Consider the following 22,817-nt stretch of genomic DNA (forward strand, 5'->3'; position numbering starts at 1 on the left):
ACTTCCTCTAAAAGGGGACTCTGCCCAAACACAGCCCCCGTCAGACACGAGCTCTTTGACCCTGGCACCTCTGGAGAGAAGAGAAGGAGGGCCTGGCTCCTGGAGGCCCCATGCCCAGGAGCCCTCCTCCTGACCCCAGCTCTGCAGCTCACCTGTGCCCAGGGGGAGCCTGTCACACAGACCACACACGCCCTCCACCAGGCCAGACTGCCTCCAGGGTCCCTCATGAGGAATGGCCATGGGTGCCCCTCAAGTAGAAATTGAGGGGTCCAGGAACAGAGCCTGGGTGCTAGAGGAGTCCCCTGGGGCCCCTGCAAGCGCCTGGGGACTCTGACATCAGTCACTTCTGAGCTCGTGCCTAGTTCCCATTTCAGTCCACCAGCAGGAAGTGCCAGGATCCCACAGCCCTTCCCTCCGGTACTTCCTCTTATTTCACCGAAGACAGATACTGCCTCTTTCCAAGGAGCAGGGAGTCTGGAACCTCCTCGGACAGGAGGCTCTAGGAGCAGATGATGCCCACCTCTGCCTCGCAGCCCCACCTGCCTCTGGTGCCCCTGCTGCTGCCTCTGCTGCTGGGACTCTCAGGTGAGCACTGGCCACGGGGCAGATGGACCTCTGTTCCAGGGCCTCTTTCCCTGCTGCCCCTTTCTCTTTGAGACACTTCCCTCCGCCAGCCCTCCAGATCCTCGTTGATTGGAGGGATCCTTTCCTTTCCCACCCAGATCCAGACAGCAACCGTCCCGCCCAGGCCTCCCTCAATGGCAGGGGGTCCCAGCCCCTCCTCTCCTGCACTCCTGACCCCCTCTAAAGGCTTCATGACCCCCATGTGCTTGATGGGCAGGACCCGGTGCCCTTCCAAGGGAGGAGGGAGGGGGGTGGCAGCTGACTTCTTGGTCCTGCTGAAGGCCATGGCACCCAGGGCTTGCGGGGTGCTGTCTTGGTTCTGAAGGATGTAGATGGCTAGATGGAGAGAGAGGGAAAATTTCAGGACTATACATGGAATGTGGACTGTTAGAAAAAAATTGGAAATTGGTGCTTTTTAGACCATGTCTCCCAGAATCCCAGCATCTTACAACGACATTATTGATATGAGCCTTTCTCCTGCCTGTCCCCTCCCTTCTCCCCACAGCTGACTCGGGCAGGCAGGAGAGGCAGCCCTCCTCCTCCCATGATTATCAGCATCTCAGGTGAGAGGCCATTTGAAGTGGCTAAAAGCACAGATATTTTTCAAAACCAACCTGCCAAGGCTCAACTTCATATTTCATCACTTGGAGGCTGTTTGATTCTGGGCAAGTTACTAAACTTCTCTGTGCCTGTGTTTTCTTGTCTGTGAGATGGTGATAAATAATAATGTCTTGCTAATAGGGTTGTAGTAAAAATTAAACTAGTTAATTATAATTGAGTGTTTAGAGTAAGATGTAGCACACGGAAGTATCTATGTAAGTTCTGGCTGCTATATCCTTCCAGGATTTAGTAAATACAAAAGAATATCTCAAAAATGGTTCTAACCATGAAAGGACACTCTCTGTGTGTCCTTGGCAATCTGAGTCTTTGTTTAAATTCACAGTAGTGATGGGAGATAGGAATAATCTATTGTGCTCCATAGAAGAAACTGGAAGAAGATGGAGGGAATGGGCCTCCCAGAATTTCCAGACCTGAAGCCCCACCTTGAGACCAGATCAACCTGATGCCCAGGCCAGGCCCTCATCCTCTGGACTCCAGGTCAATGGGGAGAGGCCCTTTGTCTTAGTTGGTTTTCTGTTACTATAACGGAATACCAGAGACTGGGTAATTTATAAAGAAGTTTATTTTGGCTCCCAGTTCTAGAAGCTGGGAAGCTCAAGGATCAAGCTGCCACAATGGTGAGGGCTTCATCTGGCTTCAACTCATGGTGGAAAGGCAAGTGGAGCATGCAGAAGACACAGAACATGAGGGATGGACTGGCTTTAAAACAACCGAGTTTTGCTGTAATTAACCCAGTTCCATGAGAGAACTCACTCACCTTATGAAAGAAATTAACGCATTCATGAGAGCTGTACCTTCACAACCCAGACACCTCCCAGGAGGCCTGACCTCTAACACTGATGCACTCAGGAATTCATCTTCCAACACGAATTGGCGGGGAGGGGGGAGGAATGCTCAAACCATAGCAACCTTCTTGCAAAAGTCCTCCTATGAGTCTTGAGTATTTCTCAAAGGCTTTCGGGTTTCAATCTAACAATAAAACTACAAGGAAAGTCTCACTTCCCACAGTGTTTATGTGGCATAGATGAAAATCTACAGCTCAGGAAGGCTAAGTAATTTTTTTCAAGGTCAAACATCAAGTAAGCAAAAGAGGAGGCATTCTAATGGATCCAAGGGGGCCCACAAGCCTTTTGTTTAACCTCTTTACTATGTTGCTTCCACATGTGTTGAACTCAAAAAGAAACAGGATTACACTCAATGTTTTATTGCTCTTTCACTCAAAGACAAATTGGAGATCTTTTTCCATGCCAAGATACATATATCTACATCATCATCAATACCAACATACACTTCAGCCACGTCATTTTAACTATTAGTTTCTTTTCTTTCTATTTTGGTTTTGATGTTGTTGTTGATGTCCTTGCTGATTTCTTTTTCTTCCAGTACTAGGTAGGGATTGAACGCAGAGGCCCTCTACCACTGAGCCACATCCCCAACCCTTTTTACTTTTTATTTAGCGACAGGGTCTTGCTAAGTTTCTTAGGGACTTGTTAAGTTGCTGAGGTTGGCTTTGAACTTGGGATCCTCCTCCTCAGCCTCCCGAGCTGCTGGGATGACAGGCCTGCACCGCTGTCATCCATTTATATTCCTTTGTGTGTCCATTTATATTACTGCCTGCCGTAGGGTGGCAAATGGGGTTCCCCTCGGTGGAAGGGGTTGGCTGAGAAATAAAAGCTAAGAGGAAATGAAATGCAGAAAATGCCACGAACACAGAAATTAGTTTCAAAAGCACGGGCAAGACGGGCAAGCTGATCCAACTGATGGAGCTTCTGGCAAAATGGAGCCCACATCTGCTTTATTTATCCTGGGAGGCATCAAAGGCCTTCCAAAGAATGTTCTTCTCCAAAAAAGGTTCAAGATAGGCTCTTCAGTTCCTAAGAGGTTACACCCACCTCTGGAGCTACTAGGAGGAACCTTCCTAGCCAAGTGGAGGGAAAGGTCACTTGCATTGGGGAATCTATTGCTGTGGGAGAGGCACGGAGAGTTCCCAATGCCAGGCCTCTCTCTCTCTCTGGCTTCCATGCCGAGAGAAGATCCTCGTGTATTTCACGGGTGGCTTCCTGCAGTGGCAGTAGCCTGATTCATGATACCATTCCACGACACTGTTAGCAACATTGAAAGCTGACAATCATTTTCATTTCTACCAAACTAACATTCTAAAAATAGTGTATGCTTTTAGAAGGGAGAAATGTTTTATTTTATTTTTATTACAAGCTTGTCAAATAATCCAAACAGGGAAGAAATAGACAAGTCATTGATACAAGTCTCTATAGCCATCCCACTTCCTGGAGGATATCACATTTTTAAAGTTATATTTGTTTTCTTATCAAGAGTTTTCTGCCAAGGGAGTACAATATCCGCTTGATTGCACAAGAAATCTGCATAGTTTCCTATACCCAATTTTAGTCTCTCTCTCGGTGTCATTGACCGTTCTGTGGGCCTTGGTATCAACCTGTCTCTTTTATTGCAGCTGGAAAACGTGCCCTCGTGTTTCATATGCTGAGTCTTGCCTAAATTTTTTTTTGTAACCCTTCCAGCTAGTCTGCTATAGCCTTTAGCATTGTGCTTTTGGGTTAAATGTACATTTCACTGGTTTACTATGGTTACTGAACAATTTTTCAAAGATTTGTTTCTTCCCTGTGACTTTCCTGTCTGAATCCTTCACAAGGACTCTCTTCCTGTCTGTTCTTTGCGAAGCTCCTGGCATCCAGTTCAGCCATTTTCCCATCCTAGATGCTAATGCATGATGTGCGAAGAAGGAATTAATGGGACTTCAATTGCAGTCTGGACCCAAGCACCCAGCCTCAACCCGGGATGGGCCAAGACAGGGCGCTTGAAACTAAGTTGTAATATAGCTCAGTTGGTAGAGTGCTTGCCTTGCATGCACAAGGACCTAGGTTCTAATCCCCAACACCACAAAAATAAATAAATAAAAAAGAGTGACCGAGTTGTGTTTCCTTGTAGGAATGACAGGTGAGGAGGAGCCACAGGTGATTCAACCTGTGAAGTCGGTGTCCATAGCAGAAGGACAATCAGCCTCTCTGCGGTGCATTGTGACCTCCCTGCTCCCCGTGGGATCCATTAAGTGGTTCAAGGGCACTGAACGGGACCGGCAGTTGATCTACAGTTTCAAAGAAGGCCACTTCCCTCGGATAAAAAGTATGTCAGACGTCACAAAGACAAACAACACGGACTTTTCCATCCGCATCAGCAACCTCACCCTCGCAGACGCTGGCACCTACTACTGCTTGATGCTCAGGACAATAAGCGATGGCAACGTGGAAGTTAAGTCTGGACCAGGCACCCTGATACTTGTGCGTAGTAAGTCCAGATCCCTAGAGCCCTAGATAAGTTGTTCCTAGACAAGTCACAAGCCCCAGGAGCTCAGCCCCCTTTGTTAGCTCTTGTGTCAAGACTAGGGACAGATGAGGAGGACAGTGGAGGGTCCCGGTGACGGAGCTGTAGTCTTGACCTTCTGAATCTTGCCACTCCTAAAGGCTCATGAATAGGTTGCACTAAAGTACAGGCTCCAGGGCCAGGTACCCCGGGTTCCACTTTTAGCTCTGCCATTTACAAACTGAAATGAGATTCTTCAATTCTCTATGCCTCATCTGTAGGATAGGTAGGATAGGGATAATAATAGTATCCATCTAGAAGATTTGTTGTAAGGATTATAAATGTCAATGTATTTATGAATATAAAATACTCAGGAGAGTTCCTGCTGCACATTAATTAGTACATATGATTAGTATTCAGGATATTACAACCAATTAAACTTTAGAATATTATCTTTAAAGCATCAAACCATAGATTCCCATATGATATAAATATTAGAATTACTGAGATTGAAAATTATAAGGATTGCATTTTTTTCATATTCAAGTATTTTTCAAAAAACAACAACAACACAACAAAGAAAACATGTTGGCTTTTCATTTAACAACATTCAGAAATATTTTGGAGTGCCTGCTACTTACTCATCAGTCAGTGTAAAACTTAACATCTTTTTCCCTATTTGTTAAATGGTGCTATAACAAGTATACGCCTCAGATGATGGGAGATAACAGTTGCATCATATTTATTTTTTTTAATTTATTCTAATTTGTTACATATGACAGCAGAATGTATTTCAATTCATATCTATGGTTGTACACAACATAGTTACACCATTCATGTCTTCATACATGTATTTAGAATAATTATGTTCATCTCATTCCACCATATTTCCTACCCCCTTTTCCCCTCCCTTTCCCTCCCTCCCCTTTGCCCTATCTAGAGTTTGTCTATTCCTCTCATGCTCACCCCCCCCCACTCCCATTATGAGTCAGCATCTTTATATCAGAGAAAACATTCAGCATTTGGTTTTTTGGGATTGGCTAACTTCACTTAACATTATGTTCTCCAACTCCATTCTTTTACCTGAAAATGCCATGATTTATTCTCTTTTATTGCTGAGTGATATTCCATTGTGTGTGTATACATACCACATTTTCTTTATTCATCTTTTGAAGGGCATCTAGGTTGCTTCCACAGTTTAGCTATTGTGAATTGTGCTGCTATAAATATTGATATGGCTGTGTCCCTGTAGTATGCTGTTTTTAAGTCCTTTGGGTAGAGACTGAGGAGTGGGATAGCTGGGTTAAATGGTGTTCCATTCCAAGTTTTCCAATGAATCTCCATACTGCTTTCCAATTTGCAGTCCCACCAGCAATGTATGAGTGTGCCTTTTTCCCCATATTCTCGCCAACACTTATTGTTGTTTGTGTTCTTAATAGCTGCCATTCTGACTGGAGTGAGATGAAATATTAGAGTGGTTTTGATTTGCATTTCTCTAATTGTTAGGCATGTTGAACATTTTTTCATATATTAGTTGATTGATTGTATATCCTCTTCTGAGAAGTGTCTATTCAATAAGGATTGCATATTTTGATGTAGATTATATATCCCTATATTTCTTAAATTCTTGAATTCTTAAATTTGGGCCTGGCTAATTCAATCATGGCTGAAGATAAAGCTCATGAGGCTCAAAACGGTATCCACAAAGGCCTGGAAGCAGAGCACTTAGCTCACTTGGCCTTGTTTATGTTGGTAAATTGATAATTATGATATTTTTTTAAATGAGTGGAATAATTTAAAGGAATCATAGAAACATATATTCCAACAGAACTTTTTAATTTTTATGTTCTCAGAACCTTAAGGCCATGGATAAAACAAAGAGAATATAGATAGCATTCAAGGACTAAGAAAAGGTCTTATCAGTTTCAGGAATTGGAAATTAAAATCCACATTATAAGAAAGTGTCGAGGATGAGATCAGGAGCAGATGGCTAAGGGCAGCATTGGGTACCCAAAGACAAGGGCTACTGCCTTTGCCTTCCAAAGCCTCAGGGAAAAATATTTCCAACCTCAAATTTACACCCAGCCAATTTACAGAGTTTGCAAGATCACAAAGGATTGCATTTTATGCATCCTTTTTGAAAAATGGGGGTTAAACAAAGCAAAAATAATGAAGAGAACTAGGAACAGAGAATTGGAGACCCCAAGCTGCCCACCATTCAAGAGGCACAGGGATGGCCCCTGGGCCCTTCCAGACAGGAGGATTCAAAGAGGTAGACCTGCTAGAGCATTCAAATAGTCTTCAAAGTCATACCCACCATTTCTAAAATTGTTTAACACTGTGTTGAATTATTGGCCAATGTCTTTAGAAAGAGAAAGCAACCAATATAGAATGATAAAGAAAGTGAGCAAATTCTCTTTACAGATGATGTGGTTTCTGGAAAACTGAATTGAATCAACACTAAGCTATTACAAACAAGATAATGTAGCAATGTAGAAAATTATAAAATCAACAAACAGAAATTAATGACCTTTATATATACCAACAAAATCCAATTCGAAGATGCCAGGGAAGAGGTGAGAACATATACAATAACAAAATGCTGAGGGGTGATCTCTGCCTAAACAGCAACAGAGGCCGGTTTCACTCTCCCACTAAAGTCTGAGCAAACTCTTGGAAAAAAATCATAGACATGACATTGGACATCAGGCAACAGACAGTGATCCCATTAGAAGGGAAATTCATATGATGAACACTGGGACTGTCCCCAGGGTACTCCCTGAGAAAGCTTAAAGGCCACAATGCAGGAAGGGTGACCTCAGGTAGAACCCGGAGCTCTCCTTGAAGGATCTAGAAGTTCTCAGAGGCCAAAGGGTGACTGGATCTCCAAAAAGCAGCTAGCTGCACAGAGAAAGGACGTCAGAGACCTGTGAAAGGTCCCCTTGAGAACTCAGCAAAAGACTGAAAAGGATGTTCTCATGAGGAAACTACCCAAAGCTAGGGGCAAAATGTTTGAGGACCTCATTCAGGCCAAGAATGGTGTCTGTTGCCACGAATCTGAATGAGAAACCTCATAATTCATGGACCACCTGTTAGAACACAGAGAAGCACTCTGTCTCAGTAAAAGGAGAACCATCAGAGCTAGACCAGATGACACTGTGCTTCTGCCTCGCAACACTTTCATGTGAGACAGAAAAATAAACTGTCTCCCATGTAATTTAACCATGTCCCAAAGCGAGCTCAAACCTATTTATAGAAAGGCAAAATACTCAATACCCAATGAAGTCAAATCCACAATGTCTAGCATCCATTAAAAAAATTATCAGGCATGAAAATGGCACAAGAATATGATTTCAAATGAGAAAGATCATTTGAAACCTAGTGAGAAAAGACAAATGGTAGAACTAGTCTACAAGGACATTAAAGTGACCATGAGTTATTCTGTATGTTCAAGAAGCTGATGCGGTAGGTGCAAGGAGAATACGAAAAAAATCCATATTGAGCTGGACACAGGCGCACACACCTGTAATCTCAGTGACACAGGAGGGTGAGGCAGAGGGTCACATCTTCAAGGCCAGCCTTGGCAACTTAGTGAGGCCCTGTCTCAAAATAAAACTTTTTAAAAGGGCTGAGAATGTTGCTCAGTGTTAGAGCACCCTCAAGTTCAATTCCCATTCCCTCACCATCACCAAAAAAAAAAAAAAAAGATGGAAAAGTGAAGTTAAATTTTCCTCTAAGGAGTACAAATCAGTGCACAGATGGCATTCAAATTTCTGAAGTATTCTAAGTTTTCTTTTCAGTTTTGCTAGATGAAAGAGTTCCAGAGATGAATGATAGTGATGGGCGCAAAGTCACAGGATTGCACTGCACACCACTGGCCACTAAAATGTGGTCAAGATGATAAATGTGACATGTATCTCACCATGATGTTAGAAATGAAGTTAAAGACTTGATCAGACATGCAAAAGCTGGGATAATTCATGATTGACAGACCTGCACTCTAAGAAAGGTTAAAAGAAATCCTTTAAGCAGAAGTAAAATATTACCAGATGGAAATATGGATCTATACAAAGTAATGAAGAGCATCAGAATCTGATGCAGGGGGGCAACACCTGTAGCCCCAGCTACTAGGGAGGCCAAGGCAGGAGGATCACTTGCACCCATGAGTGCAAGGCCAGCCTGAGCAACTTCAATATAGTGATGTGCTTTTCCCATCTCAGAAAAAAATAATAATAATCTAATTTAAAGAGAGCTTCAGAGGTGGTAATAATAAATATAAAGAATTTTTTATTAATTTAACTTATTTGAAACATAGTTGTTCAAAGAAAACATAACATCTGGGGGCTTATAACATATGTGGAAGTAAAATGTGTGACAAAATAACACAAAGACTAGAAAAAGAGAAGTAGGTATGTGCTCTTATAAGTTCTAAATGAAGTGGCATCCTATCCCTTGATGGACAGGGAAGAGGTAATAATGTACACCAGAAATCTTAATACAAACAAACAAAAAAAAAACACAACAAAGAATAATAGCTAATAAATTTAACAAATGAGATAAAAGGAATATTAAAAACAAAGACAGTCAGAAAATGAAGTACAGTGGAGAAAATGAAGTACAGTACAGGAGCCAGAGAACAAACAAAAGATGGTATATTTCAGCCTAGCCAGAGAGGGCTGGGGTTATAGCACTTGTCCAGCTTGCGTGAGGTCCTGGGTTCAGTCTTCTGGACTGCAAAATACAAAAGTAAAAAAGAAAAACCTTAGACAGATGTTATTTAGTCACCTTAATGAAGAGATTTTCAGATGATATTTTTTAAAATAGGGCCCATTACACATTTCCTGCAAAAAAATAAAAAATAAATCCCTTTAAAACTATAGCACAACTAGATTTAAAAATGAAAGGATGAGCTGGGTATATTTTGGCACACCTGTAATCCCAGTAGCTCGGGAAGCCGAGGCAAGAGGATTACAAGTTCAAAGCTAACTTCATCAAAGGCAAGGTGCTAAGCAACTCAGTAAGACCCTGTGTCTAAATAAAATAAAATATAGGGCTGGGGATGCGGCCCAGTGGTAGAGTGCCCCTGAGTTCAATCCCTAGTACCCCAAACTAAATAAATAAAATAATAGAATGAAAAAAATATATGCCACATTAACAATAATTTTTTTAAATCTGAATGCCTACATTGATCTCAAAGTAGATCTAGCATAAATAATTTACCAAGATTCAAGAAGGTTGTTTCATAATGATAAAGTGAGCAATTACACACACACAAAAATACCATTTCTAATATTTATGCCTCTAATAATAGAGCTTCAAAATACATAGCACCAAAACTTACAGGATCAACAAGTCTAAAATTACATCTGAGGTTTCAATACCCCTCTTTCAAAAATTGATACAGCAGAGCAGGGCACAGAGGTACACACCTGTAATCCCAGCAGCTCTAGAAGCTGAGGCAGGAGGTTGCAAGTTCAAAACCAGCCTCAGGAAAAGCGAGGCACTAGGCAACTCAGTGAGACCCTGTCTCTAAATAAAATACAAAAAAGGTCTGGGGATGTGGCTCAGTGGCCAAGTGCCCTGGAATTGAACCCCTGGTACCCCCACTCCAAAAAATTTTTTTGGTAAAGCAGATAGTCAGGAAATCAATAAGGATGTAGAAGAATTAAACAACAATATACATCAACTTAAATTAGCAAATGTTTATAAAACTTTCCATTCCAAAAGAGAGTAATACAGATTCTTTTCAAGTGCAAAGGCTAGATTGAATTCTGGCTCATTGATAAGTTTCAGTAAATTTAAAAATGAGTCAAGTCATACAAAGTGTGTGTGTATGTGTGTGTGTGTGTGTGTGTATTTTATTACAGTGGAATTAAATTACAAAAGTGAAAAGGTCTCTGGAAAGTTAACATTTGAAAACTAACAGTTCTGAATAATATACCATCAAAGAAGAAATCAAAAGGAAAATTAGAAAGTATTTTAAACATTGCTTGCAAAAAAATATTACCTTAAAACACAGGCACAAATCAATTTAAAAATAGAAAAAAATAAAAGCACAAGATACAAATATGTGGAACACAGCCAAAACAGTACTTAGAGGAAAAGTTATAGTCCTTAATTTCTATAATTGGGCAGGAAAAAAGTTTCAATTCAGTGATCCTTAAACTTGGGCAGGGGAGAGGGGGAAGAGTGAAATGCAAAATAAGCAGAAGAAAGGAAATAATAAAGAACACAGAAAAAAATCAGAAATAAAAAATGGAAAAATATAGAGCAAACTGATGAAGCCAAAAGCTAATTCTTTCAGAAAATTAATAAAATCAATAAACCAACAGCCACAAAATCAGGAAAAATGAAAGAAGATACAAATTACCAATATCAACAGTGAGAGAGATGGCCCAGGTACAGACTCCACAAATGTTACAAGTTTGATGAGGGAACTTCGTGAAAATCTCTATCAATAAACTCGAGAACTTAGAAAAAATGGACAAATTCTTTAAAAAATACAGATTACCAAAGGCTCTCTCAGCCTGATTATTAGTGTATCTACTCAACAAATTGAATTTATAGTTTATGCATCCTCCCACAAACAATAATCCAGGCTCACTGAGGAATTCTACTGAACATTTAAGAAAAAAAACTTCTAAGTAATTCTGCCCATATTTTTCCATAAAATTGAAAACAAAGTATTGCTTCCCAATCAATCTGTGAGGCCAGCATCACTCTCATACCAACCAGATCAAGGCATAGGCAAAGAAAACTATGGTCCCTATCCCTCATGAACACAAAATATTATAAAGCTGTAGTAACCGTACAGCATGAGACTGACATTAAGATAGACAATAGAGATTCCAGAAATAGATCCACACGAATGTATGGTCCATTGATTTCTGCGAGGAAGATGTATGTCAATTCAGTGGAACGAGGAGGGTCTTCAAGGATGGTGCTGGGTCAGTTGCAGCGTTAGTACATGGACCAATGGAACAGAAGAGAAAATCCAGAAATGTATCCAGTACCTCCCACCATACACTAAAATAAGTCCCCAATGGATCAGAGATTTAAATGTAAAATATGAAATTGCAAGTGCTAGGAGAAAACATATGTGAATTCTTTTATAACCTGGAAGTGAGGGGAAACCTGTCTAACTATAATTCAAATTTTTTGTTTTTACAAAAAGAGGGGGGAATGGTAATTCCCATCATATTATACAAACAGAAACTTGTGTATGAATGTGTGCATATAATATTTTGCAACTTGCAGTAAAAGAATCATCCCTGACATACAGAGAGCTTCTAAAATTTTAGAAGACAAGCAAATTTATAGAATCCTAGCTGATAAATATGAAAAGATAAGTTATAGAAAATTAGATACATATAAATTAGATACATATAAAAGTATGTTCAGCTATCCCTGTATAAAAAGAAATGCAAATTAAAACAACATAGGGACATGGTTTCTCCCCTATCAGCTTGGCCAAAAATCAAAAAGTTTAACGGCATATTCTGCAGGGGAAGCTACAGAGAAACACGTATTCCACATTTTGCTGGTAGGAAGGCAAAATCATATAACCCAATAAGAGGTGAATTTGCAATATATAGCAAAATCACATATTACATATACACATAGCATACACATATTACATATACATCTCACCTAATACATATGACCCTATAACTCAACAATTCCACTTCTGGAAATTTATCCGGAGATCTGCTCACATAAATTCAAGATGATTTACACTTTAGGCTTTTCATCACACTATTTATAAGAGCAAAACCTGAGCTGCTACTAAATAAATCAGAGTTCAGCGACACAGCTGAGCACTGCGTGGGTTCAGAAGGGCCCATGCATGACTTAACCAGACAAAGATAAACGATTTCAAGGGATTTTGTAAAAGGGTTTACCTGAGCAAAGTGGTGAACATCTATAATCCCAGAGACTCTGGAGGCTGAGGCAGGAGGATTGTAAGCTGGAGGCCAGCCTCAGCAACCTAGAGGGGATCTATGCAACTTAGGGAGACTCTGTCTCAAAATTAAAAAAGAAGTGAGGCTGGGGATATGGCTCAGTGGTTGAGTGCCCCTGGGTTCAATCCTTGATACCCCACCCCCCCAAAAAAAAAGAAGAAGAAGAAAAACAACAACAGAGTTTAGCTTGGGTTCATTGAGAACCAGACCCTGAGGCTAGAACTTGAATTCAAGAAATTCCAGTAAGAGAAGAGTGTCCTCAGAAAACAAAGGGTGTGTTATTATCAAGCCCACTACCACAGTCAGCATTGGGTGCTCACTCCTGTTGAAAAACCATAGGAAACAGTAAGGAATGTGGTATAGAATTCGGTAGGGATGTTGACCTGGTTTGCTTTTTTAAAAATATTTATTTATTTATTTTTATGTGATGCTGAGGATTGAACCCAGTGCCTCACACATGCAAGGCAAGCACTCTGCCACTGAGCCACAACCCCAGCCCTGACCTGGTTTTTTTCTACAAGTAAAGGCAAACGATAAAAAGAGGAAGAGAACTCTTTTAGAATAAAAAAGGCTTAAGAGACATCAACTGAATATAACATATGGCTCTTGCTTGGATCCTAATTCAAACAAACCAACTATAAAATTATATTTATGGGACAAGCAGAAAAATCTGAATGCTGACGAATATCAGATGATATGGAGGTATTGTTTTTGAATCTTAATTATCATCATGGTGTTTTGCTTGTTTAAAAAGAATTCTTAACTCAGACAAACATTTTATTCCTAGTTAGGAATGAAACAAGAGAGCCTGGCATTTGTTTTAACATAACCCAATGTCATCACTTCCTGCCCTTTTGGCTAAGAGTCTGAGTTTTATCAGTTTAATATCTAAAACGTCCTCTTTCCAAGGACAATGTGGTAAGTGGATTTGGGGAGCAGGGAGATGGACTGGCAACTTGCTGCATCCACTCCACATCATACTGGTATTACAGTGCCTCCCAGGAATGGGGTGCCTCTTGGGGACATTCAAGAAATAAAACAGCCCAGTGTCTAGCTGCCTTAACTAGCATAATGCCCTCTAAAATTCACCCACGCTGCAGCAAATGGAAAGATCTCCTCTTTTAAGGCTGAATAATCTTCCACTGTGCAGACTCCTATACCACAATTTCCTTCTCCACTCATCCGTTTGCAAACCCATACGTCGTTTTCATGTCTTGGCTCTTGTGAATAATGTTGCCATGAACATGGGGTGCAGAAAAGTTTAGGAGGGGATGCTTTCATTTCCTGTGGGCATATACCTAGAACAGGAGTTGCTAGATCATGGCAGCTCTATTTTTCATTTGTTGTCCTTATATGAGGAATCTAAAAAAAAAATGACTCAAATACATAGAAACAGAGAGTACAATGGTGGTTACCAGCAAAAGGCAGTGGGTAAAATGAAAGTCAAAGTAACAAAATTTTATTTATATAAAATAGGTAAGTCTAGAGATCTAGTGCTCAGCCAGAGGCATAGTTAATAATAAGTTATATACAGAATATTTACTAAGACAATAGATTTTAGGTAACTTTACCACATACAAAAATGTGACTAAGACAATAAATAAATTATCTTGACTGTAATAAGATCGTTTTATTATGCATACATACGCCAAGCCATTATGTTGTATGCATTCAGGATATACAGTTAAAATAGATAAACTAGTAGATGGTAGGAAAAATATAGATGAAACAAGATCTCTATTTGTTGATAATCATTGAAGTCCCATGATGAGTGCTTTCTAATTTTTTTGTGTTTACGATTTATCAACATGAAAAGATTTTTTTTAATCCAAGCCTGTATACCCCTTTGAAAAAATGTTTGTGCACTCCCCGGTCTAGATTTACCCTAAGCTGAAGTCCATTTGAACACTCAGCAATTCCTTAGTAGGAGGAATTATAACCATTTGGAAAAAAAAATCAGGAATGAATTTATTATACGTTCATAGAAACTAAGCAAATAAAAATAATGAGGCCATTAAAAATTCCTGGGAAAACAAAAGGCTGCCCAAGAAACGTAATGCTAATGTATTACATGGCCCTGCTGCAGGCGATGCTCCTTGGTCATAATAATCTAAATGCTGAATACTGATAAAACAAAAAGTCATGACGTGTCTGAGATAGGAGGATGCAGGGGGGTGAAGTGCAGGTGGTCCTTGGAGGGAGATGGCAGAGAGTTAAATTATCTTCTTCCACAATATTATATAAAATTGAAAAAATGAGAAATGACAGTGTAAAGATGTTGTTTAAAACAGAAAGAAACACTCAATCAGCTAAAATAGTTAAAAGCATTTGGTCTATAATTTTGACAAGGATAGGAAATTAAGAGTTCACTGTTTTTCATGCCATGACTTCTATAACTTTTTAACAATACGGTTTGTTGACACAGGGAGGGAGGAGAACAAGGAAATGATGTCCATGGTCACATCTGGAATTTAAGACCCCAAGCATGGACTGGAAGAGTTGGGAAGCAAAGTTAGGCCCTTGAGCTGGTTTATAATGAAGCGATAATAAGACTCACGAAGAGGAGGGAACTGAAGATGAGAGAGAGGCTGGAGTGGGGGTTCAGGCAAGGTGAACCCTGAGGGTGGCCGTGGTGCTAAAGTGCAACTCGCCATCTTCACCTCTCTCTTTCCTCCTCCTTTGCCCTGATCCAAGCTGAACCCTCCCCTCCAGAGATCTCTGGCCCCTCCAGCAGGGCCAGCCCCGGCCAAGTCCTGAATCTCACCTGCATCTCAAGGGGCTTCTTTCCCAAACACATCGACCTGCAATGGTTCAAAGACGGCAGGGAGCTGCCGGCCTTCCACACCCTGGTCTTCCAGCCTGGAGAGGAGCCCTCCTACGCCATTGTCAGCACCACTCTGGTGTCCCTGACCTTCTCCTCACTCTACTCCCACGTCACCTGCCAAGTGGCCCACAGTGAGTTGCAGAGCCCCCACAGAAGGCACGTGAACATCTCGCAATTCCTCCAAGGTAAGACCCCCCCACCTCCTGGGCCGACCTTTGGTGGTGGCCATGCGCTCCCCAGTCGGAGCTCTTCCCTGCATCCTCCCATTCATTCTCCAGGGAACCTCGAGGGAGCTGAGCGTGAGGTTCTTGATGTATCTATCCCCCTCCCACATCAGAGCTTCCTAGTGTCTTTGGGAGGTGGAAATTCATTCATTCATCCAATGTGTTGACTAAGCATCTGCTTTGGGGATGGCATTATTCTAGATGCTGGGGATTCCATGGCAAGCAGAACAGACCTCGTTCTGTCTCATGAATTCCATCCGCCAAGTCCCAAACGATTATACGGAACATGTGCTCTGAGGAGAAAGAACAGATTGCTGCATTGATATAACAGGAGAAGTCTGGTTTATTGGAGAAATGTCTTTTGGAAGAAGTGACGTTTGAGTCAAGATATGAAAGAGGAAAAGGAATCATCCAAGCAAAGTAGAGTGTTCTAGGAAGAGGAAACAGCACATGCAAAGGCCCTGTGGTGCGGCAGTGGTGAAGAGTTAAGACATGTTTGAGGAACAGAAAGAAGATCAGGGTAACTGGGACCTAGTGAAAAGACAGGTGTGTGGAAAAGGAAAGGGAGTGGGGACCAGATTGCTCAGGGCTTCTAAGCCTCAGCAAGGATGTTTCTCCCACTTGAACTCCTAACAACATTGTCCAGGTCCTGCTTTTGAAATATGCTTCTTCAACCTGCCACTCCACCCCACCCTGGGCAGGCAGGAGCAGTGCAGGCTGCGCCTCCCCTTCTTGTTCTGCCTTTATGAAGGGAAAGCCTCTTGTTCATTCCCCAGGAGCAAAGCCCAGGCTGTTGTGTTGAATCAAACTGCAGAATAAGTAGGCAAGTAAAAGAAATTTCTCCAACTGCTACTCAAGTCCATGCCCTGGCCTGCAAGGGGCCTTTCCCCCAGGGTCTGCTCTCTCCTTAGCGCCTCAGCAACCTCAGCATGGCGAGGTCCCACTTACCTCCTGCAGGTGGTGAAATTCCTCCCAGGGGTCCAGTGACCGAGTTTTTCTTCTTTCCAAATCGAGCCGTTGAAAACCAAAGATCTCCCATTACCAGCACCATGATCTCCACAGCACCCTCCCTCCCCATGGAGACAATCTCTGGTATCCCAATAGACAGAGTTCAGCTCTTTATGACTCAAATGCCTGCATCCCAAAATAGGAGTCTGCCTGCTTAACCAAAAGATCAAAGTTTTAAATTCTACTCTCCACCTTGAACACCCCAAAGAAACTCTATGGCTCTTCGTCCTGGTTCCTGCAGATGAGGAAACCGAGGCCTGGAAAAGCTAAATTCTTGCCCAAGGTCACATGACTTTTCAGTAAGCACACTTCAGAGTCCCTTCCCTCCCGTAAGAATCACCGCTGTGGCCAACTGAGGAACTCTGCTTCCGGCTCTACCTCCCCCCAGAGAAACCGTTCAGTCATGGTCAGCCTAGAGATGGGCATGATCCTTTCTCCCCACTGTCTCTGTCACACAGTTCCTCTGCCTCCTCTGTGGATGAAGGGAGCACACTCTCCATGAACCGGCTCCCCAGCCCAGAGAAGCCTCCTTGCCCAATCCTTCACTAAATTCTATTATTCCCCCTTAAATCTCCTCTAAAATCCCAGCAACTCAAGAGGCTGAGGCAGGAGGATCACCAGTTCAAAGCCAGCCTCTGCAATTTAGCAAGGCCCTACATAATTTAATGAGACCCCCATCTCCAAATAAAAATTTAAACAGGCCAGGGATGTGGCTCAGTGGTTAAGTGCCCCTGGTTTCAATTCCTGGTACCAAAAAAAAAAAGTCTTTTGAGCCCATACATTTCTGTCTACTTCCACTATCTGAATTAATACCCAAGTTCAAGCCGACATTATCTCTTACTTGGCAATTGCAATAGCCTCCTAATTAATCTCTTGTACCCACGTGCCTTCTGCAGTTCATACACTAACCCTCCAGCAGCCAAAGCCATTTTTCTAAAGAAAACCAGACCATGTCCCTCCTCTGCTTAAAACCCTACAGTGGCTCACCATTGCTCTTAAGGGGAAAAAAAAAATCTACTGGGATGCTTACCAAGCATTTTTGCTCATATACCCAAAAATACTTATGGAGGGCTATGTAGTTTATCATGTATTTTAAAGTTGACACCTAAAATTATTCATCATAAGCTTAAATGATTGCATACAACATAATCCCTGAGAAGTTACATCCATCTGAAAATATTTAATGGAAAAATAATATCATACTTCCACTATCATCCATTGAAACATAAAGTCTTCTTTGATAATAAGAAATTGTACAGCACTCCTTTCTCTCCCTAAATTTGTGTCTTTATTCTAATTCCATATTGGAAAGTTCTTTTTATTGACCACAATATCATACAGACTTATTATCAAAGAGAACCACGAAAATACAGAGGACTCCAACAAGACTGAAATTTTTTTAAAAATTTCTTGCTACCATAAGGCTCTCAGTGTTCAAAAAATTCTTTCACGTTGAGTTAGTTACACGATTGACTAAAACAATCTAAAAGTCTGACAGGTTTTATAAATAATTATTAAAAGAGCCTTTAGAGATGTGATTGGGAGCGCAGTTTGGTGAGGCGGTGGGAGGTCCGTGATGCTGTGGCCAGGACGGGCTTCCTGCCAGCAGGTTGGTGAACTGTCCTTTTATCCTGGGTCCCAAAGTCTTCAAGCTGAGGGCAATGCACCATAGCTAGGTTCGGGACGTGTGGGACAAAGGCCTTTCTTTTGTGAAGTATGAGGAAGAAAATTCAGAAACAAAGGAGGTCAGAGAGGAAAGGCCTTGATGTTTACTCTCAGGCCATCAGTTTACAAAAAGAGTCCTATGGGGCTCAGGATTTGGAAAGCAATTTAATGAAAACCATCAGGGTCTCTACTCCTTAGAATGCCTTTCAGAGCCTTCAGGGGTGGCACTCATAAGCACAGCTACTAGAATGGACTGGGAATTTGGCCTCACCTCACCCATACTCCCTCTCTCTCACTTTGGTCTTGTATCTTAAAGCTTTGGAACCTGCTAAGCTTCACCACAGGGCCTCTGTCCATGCCCTTCCTCTGTCTGAGATGCCCTTCCCCAACCCCCTCTCTCCCAGATCCCTTCTTCCTGAACTTCCCCAGCTCCTTTGGCCTAATACTCCAGCTACCAGGCTGTTGTGTTGAATCAAACTGCACAAATAAGGAGTGGAGGTAAAGGAAATCACCCTGCATAGGTCCTTTTCCCAGGGGTCTGCACTTTTCTTAGCTCCTCACCAACCTCAGCCTGGTGAGGCCCACTTCGCCTCCTATAGATGATTAAACTCAAATTATTTTTATCCAAGTTATTCCAGTACTCCCAATTTATTTCAAATCCTCCACATCATTACACTCACAGATTCTCGGGGTCAGAAATTCTGGAAGTGGAGCAGTGGTGGCTGGTCTCTGCTCCATGATGCCTGGGCCTTGGGCAAAGGCTGGGGCCTGGCCTTGGTGCTGGCTGCAGGCTTGGGGCCTGGGTTCTCCTTGACACAGGCCTTTCCTCATCGTCTTTCCACATGGGCTGGTTTGGGCTTCCTTATGGCTGGGTGCTGGGTACGAAGGGTGTATCCCAAGAAAGATGGTGCCTGAGCCAGGTGAAAGCCATGTCAATCTGATGACCCAGCCTTAGACGTCCCACGGGCCATCTCTGCCACATTCTGCTCATCAGACTGTCACAAAGTCCCACTCTGATTCCAGGGAGAGGAGAAACAGACTCCATCTCTGATGAGGAGAGGTAAAATTTTGGAAGACCATGTGGGCCTTGCTGTCACCATTTTTTAGAAAATACAATCTGTGCATATAGTTAACTCCAAGTATGTTATCTTTCCTATTTCTGCCCAAAGATCATTTCCTCCAGAAACCTGCCCTAGTCTGTCTACCTCCAGACCAGGTGAGGTGGCCCTACTGTAGGAACCCCTGTGGGAATCCCATGATTGCTTCCTCCCCACCAGAGTGGGCACTCCGGGAGGCAGGGACATGCCTTCCTGGTTTACTGTTATATTCCAAGAACTGAGCACAAGGCCTAGCAAGGGACAGATGCTCCTTGGGCCTTTTTGCACAAAGAAAGAAAGTAAAAGAAGGCTATTGTTTCAGTTGTCCCCACAGTGTACACCTCAGCACACTACATCCCAGAACTCCAGGTGGCCCTTCTCACCTGCCGTGTGCAAAGGTTTTACCCTGAAGACATGCGAATCACCTGGCTGGAGAGGAACGGGTGCTTCAAGATCTGCGCGGCCTCTGCCCCCACCGAGAACCCAGACAGCACATTCAGCCAAGACAGGCACATCCTGGTCAATGCTTCAGAGTTGGAGAACCCAAGGCTGTTCACCTGCCAGGTGTGGCACAATGACCAGGTGCTGGTCCAAAAGAGCATGCACCTGAGTGAGTCTGGAGGCCTGCAACTGAAGTTGGGTAAGTGGGAGCGGACTCACCGCACAGACCTACGGCCACACAGGCTGGTTGAGAAACTGACCCTGCTCTACTCACTGTGTGTGAGTGACCTTGGGGAAGTCACTTCACCTTTCTGGAACTCTTCATCTGTAATATGTGAAGGCAATCACAGTATCCTCTTCAGAAGGTGATGCCTTTGGTACCAAAGAGCAGAAGTGCTGTTTTCACAGCTGCAAGCTGACCACCCACCCATGTGACCAGGTGGGCAAGCTCACGTGAAACCTCCTTCCTCAGTTCCCACCCAAAAGCCATTCAGCTTCAACAATTACTGAGCACCTACTAGGTCCTTTGTGTGGGTGTTGTCACTCTGTACAAAGACTTCTCAAGTATATGTTCCAATGCCCACTTTAAAGATGAGGAAACTGAGGCTTAGAGAGGTGAGGTGACTCCCTCCAAGACCAAGGTGTAGTCTTGGTACCTGGGTCAGGGCAGGGCTGAGCCTGTCTGGGGGTTGAGCAATGGTAGAGGATCCAGGCTCACCCTGATCTTCCTGATGTCCTTCTGTCATCAGGTGCCACCGTATACAGCTACATTCTTCTCCTTGGCTGGAAGTTGTTTCCTCTGATGGCACTTTGTGCCATCTATGCTCTCAGGAGGAGCCTCTCTTCCAGGTAAAGTGGGACCCAAGATAAAGAATGTGATGTCAGGGAGGGACCTCAGCTAGAGAAGAAAGCCACCAGGTCCTCCCTGACGTCCTCTACCTTGAAGGGGTATTGAATCTGGAGGACCCTGGTAGCTGTGCCCCAGTCCCTCAACCTTCCTCTCTGTCTCTCACATGTGCTCTGGTCTGGACTGGAAGAGAGTCAGGTGCAGTGGCTCATGCCTGTAATGTCAGCTACTCTGCTCAGGAAGCTGAGGCAGGAGGATTCCAAGTTTGAGGCCAGCCTGAGCAACTTAGCAAGAACTTGTCTCAAAATTTAAATAAATAAATAAATAAATAAGAGAGAAGGGCCGATGTAGCTCGGTAATAAGTGCGACCAAGAGAGCTTTATTGCAGTAGTACAAAAGAGGAGAAAGAGAGAGAGAAAGAAAAAAAGGGGGGGAAGAAAGAGAAGAGGAGAGATGGAGAGAGGGAGAGAGAGAGAGAGAGAGAGAGAGCGCACGAGCAAGAGAGAGGGGCCCGGTAGGAGGGAGTTTTTATAGCCTAAATCTAATGAGGTCTCTGGGTCTGCAAGCTGCCTTGTCGGTACAAGGAGGGTTAAATGTTCGGCCTTGAGTGGGGGGGTTGACACAAACAGGTGATAAAGGACCAGACAGAGGGGGGTTTGAGTGTGTGGGCTATCCTGCAGATAACAAAGTTCAGCCTGCCCTGCACCTAACAATAAGCACACCTGGGTTCAATCTCCAGTACTGTATGTGTGTGTATGTGTGTGTGTGTGTGTGTGTGTGTGTGAGAGAGAGAGAGAGAGAGACAGAGGGGGAGGGGGGAGGGAGAGGGAGAGAGAGAGTGTGTTGGTGTGGAGATGAGAAGAACAAGGGTCCTCCTCAGCTTCCTGGTTCCTCTTCAGGTCACAGGCACTGCCAGGACAGGCCACCTCAGGGACATAGGACCTTAGTTCCCTTCTGTCTTGTTCAGGAGGACTGTGGGATGCCTGCAGCTGCCACATTGGCTTCTGCCTTGTCAGCCTGCTGACATCTGCCCCTCTCTAGCTCTCCTTCCTCCCTGTCTCCTGCAGGCCCCAGAGAAGGTGAGAACCTGGACCAGGAAGGTCGGCAGTGAGAGGTGGCTTCTCATACCCTCCTCAGGAAGGAAGTTTCTGTGGAGATTCTGGCCTCAAAGTCTATGACTCTGACCAAGAAACCAAGATGGAAACACACACCTGCAGTTCTACTGGCCCTTCCTAGCCCTTTGGGGACCCAAGTGCTACCATGAAACTCTGGCAGCCCCTTAGTAAACAGGAAACACCTTGGCAAAGCCACACTGAGGTGCCATTTTGTCCCTGTTCAAATAGCAAACTAAAGAAGCAATTGAGTCTTTCTTACAATATTTGTAGGCACATAAATATGGGCATAGCTACTTTTGAAAACATTTTGGAAAATGTTGTTGCACTGAACATTCACATACCCTATAACCTGGCATTTCCAATCTTGGGTGTAGAAGAAACTCTTGCACCTGTGCACCAGGAACTGTGTACAAATATATACATAATAGCATTTTTTTAAATTAGCAAAACCTGAAAACTCTCCAAATGCACATCTACAGGCTGTTACTCAAATAACAAGTGGTAGAACCAAGACATCCAGCTTCAAACCCGAGTCCAAGTTCCTTCCTGTTCATTTGCATGATCTCTCAGACCCTACTCAGTGCTTACCTGGACCATTCCAATGGCCTCCTCACAGGGGTGCCCTGGAGCCTTCCATCCATCCATTACAGCAGAGCGGTCTTTTCAAAGCATTTATTCAAAAACTTTAGATAGTTCATCATTCCCTAAATCAAACCTCAAAAAGGGTTTAGAGGATGCCCCAGGTATGTCATACCTTGAAACCAGATGAAACATGTAGCTGGAAGGGTTCCCATTTGGACACAAAGTTTCTTTCGGGTGTAACTCCAGATTGGAAATGCCAGGTTATAGGGTTGTATTCAATGCAACAACATTTTCCAAAAAGATGCATTATCCATTTAAGGAAATGGCCTCATCCTAGCCCAGCCCAGCCCAGAGTTAGCTCACTGTAAAGGCTCTCTCTTCATTTACTCCACAAATATCACTGGGTATGTACTGCGTACCGCTGGGTAGACACTGAGCAAACTCTGGTCAATGCTGATAAAGGTGGTCTCAG

The 22,817-nt window shown here is 43.0% G+C and overlaps 1 protein-coding gene and 1 pseudogene across 1 annotated transcript; both read left to right on the forward strand.

The window, feature by feature from the left end:
* The first annotated feature begins 457 nt into the window (after positions 1-457).
* On the forward strand, positions 458-22,038 carry LOC114108422 (signal-regulatory protein beta-1-like). Its single transcript, XM_027956046.3, has 6 exons — positions 458-585; positions 4,210-4,566; positions 15,237-15,551; positions 19,683-20,000; positions 20,551-20,650; positions 21,716-22,038. The coding sequence occupies exons 1-6, from the start codon at positions 510-512 to the stop codon at positions 21,729-21,731; spliced, it is 1,182 nt and encodes a 393-aa protein (XP_027811847.2). The 5' UTR covers positions 458-509; the 3' UTR covers positions 21,732-22,038.
* Positions 13,381-13,560, forward strand: LOC114081079 (U2 spliceosomal RNA; annotated as a pseudogene).
* Positions 22,039-22,817: the final 779 nt, after the last annotated feature.

This window comes from Marmota flaviventris, chromosome 2, assembly GCF_047511675.1.
Source record: "Marmota flaviventris isolate mMarFla1 chromosome 2, mMarFla1.hap1, whole genome shotgun sequence".
Classification (NCBI taxonomy): domain Eukaryota; kingdom Metazoa; phylum Chordata; class Mammalia; order Rodentia; family Sciuridae; genus Marmota; species Marmota flaviventris.

Excerpts from the sequence above, each read along its gene's own strand:
- LOC114108422 (XM_027956046.3), top strand. The coding sequence starts at position 510 with ATGATGCCCACCTCTGCCTCGCAGCCCCACCTGCCTCTGGTGCCCCTG. Across the intron at positions 586-4,209 it reads TCTGCTGCTGGGACTCTCAG|GAATGACAGGTGAGGAGGAG; the intron begins GTGAGCACTGGC and ends GTTTCCTTGTAG. Across the intron at positions 15,552-19,682 it reads CATCTCGCAATTCCTCCAAG|TTGTCCCCACAGTGTACACC; the intron begins GTAAGACCCCCC and ends CTATTGTTTCAG.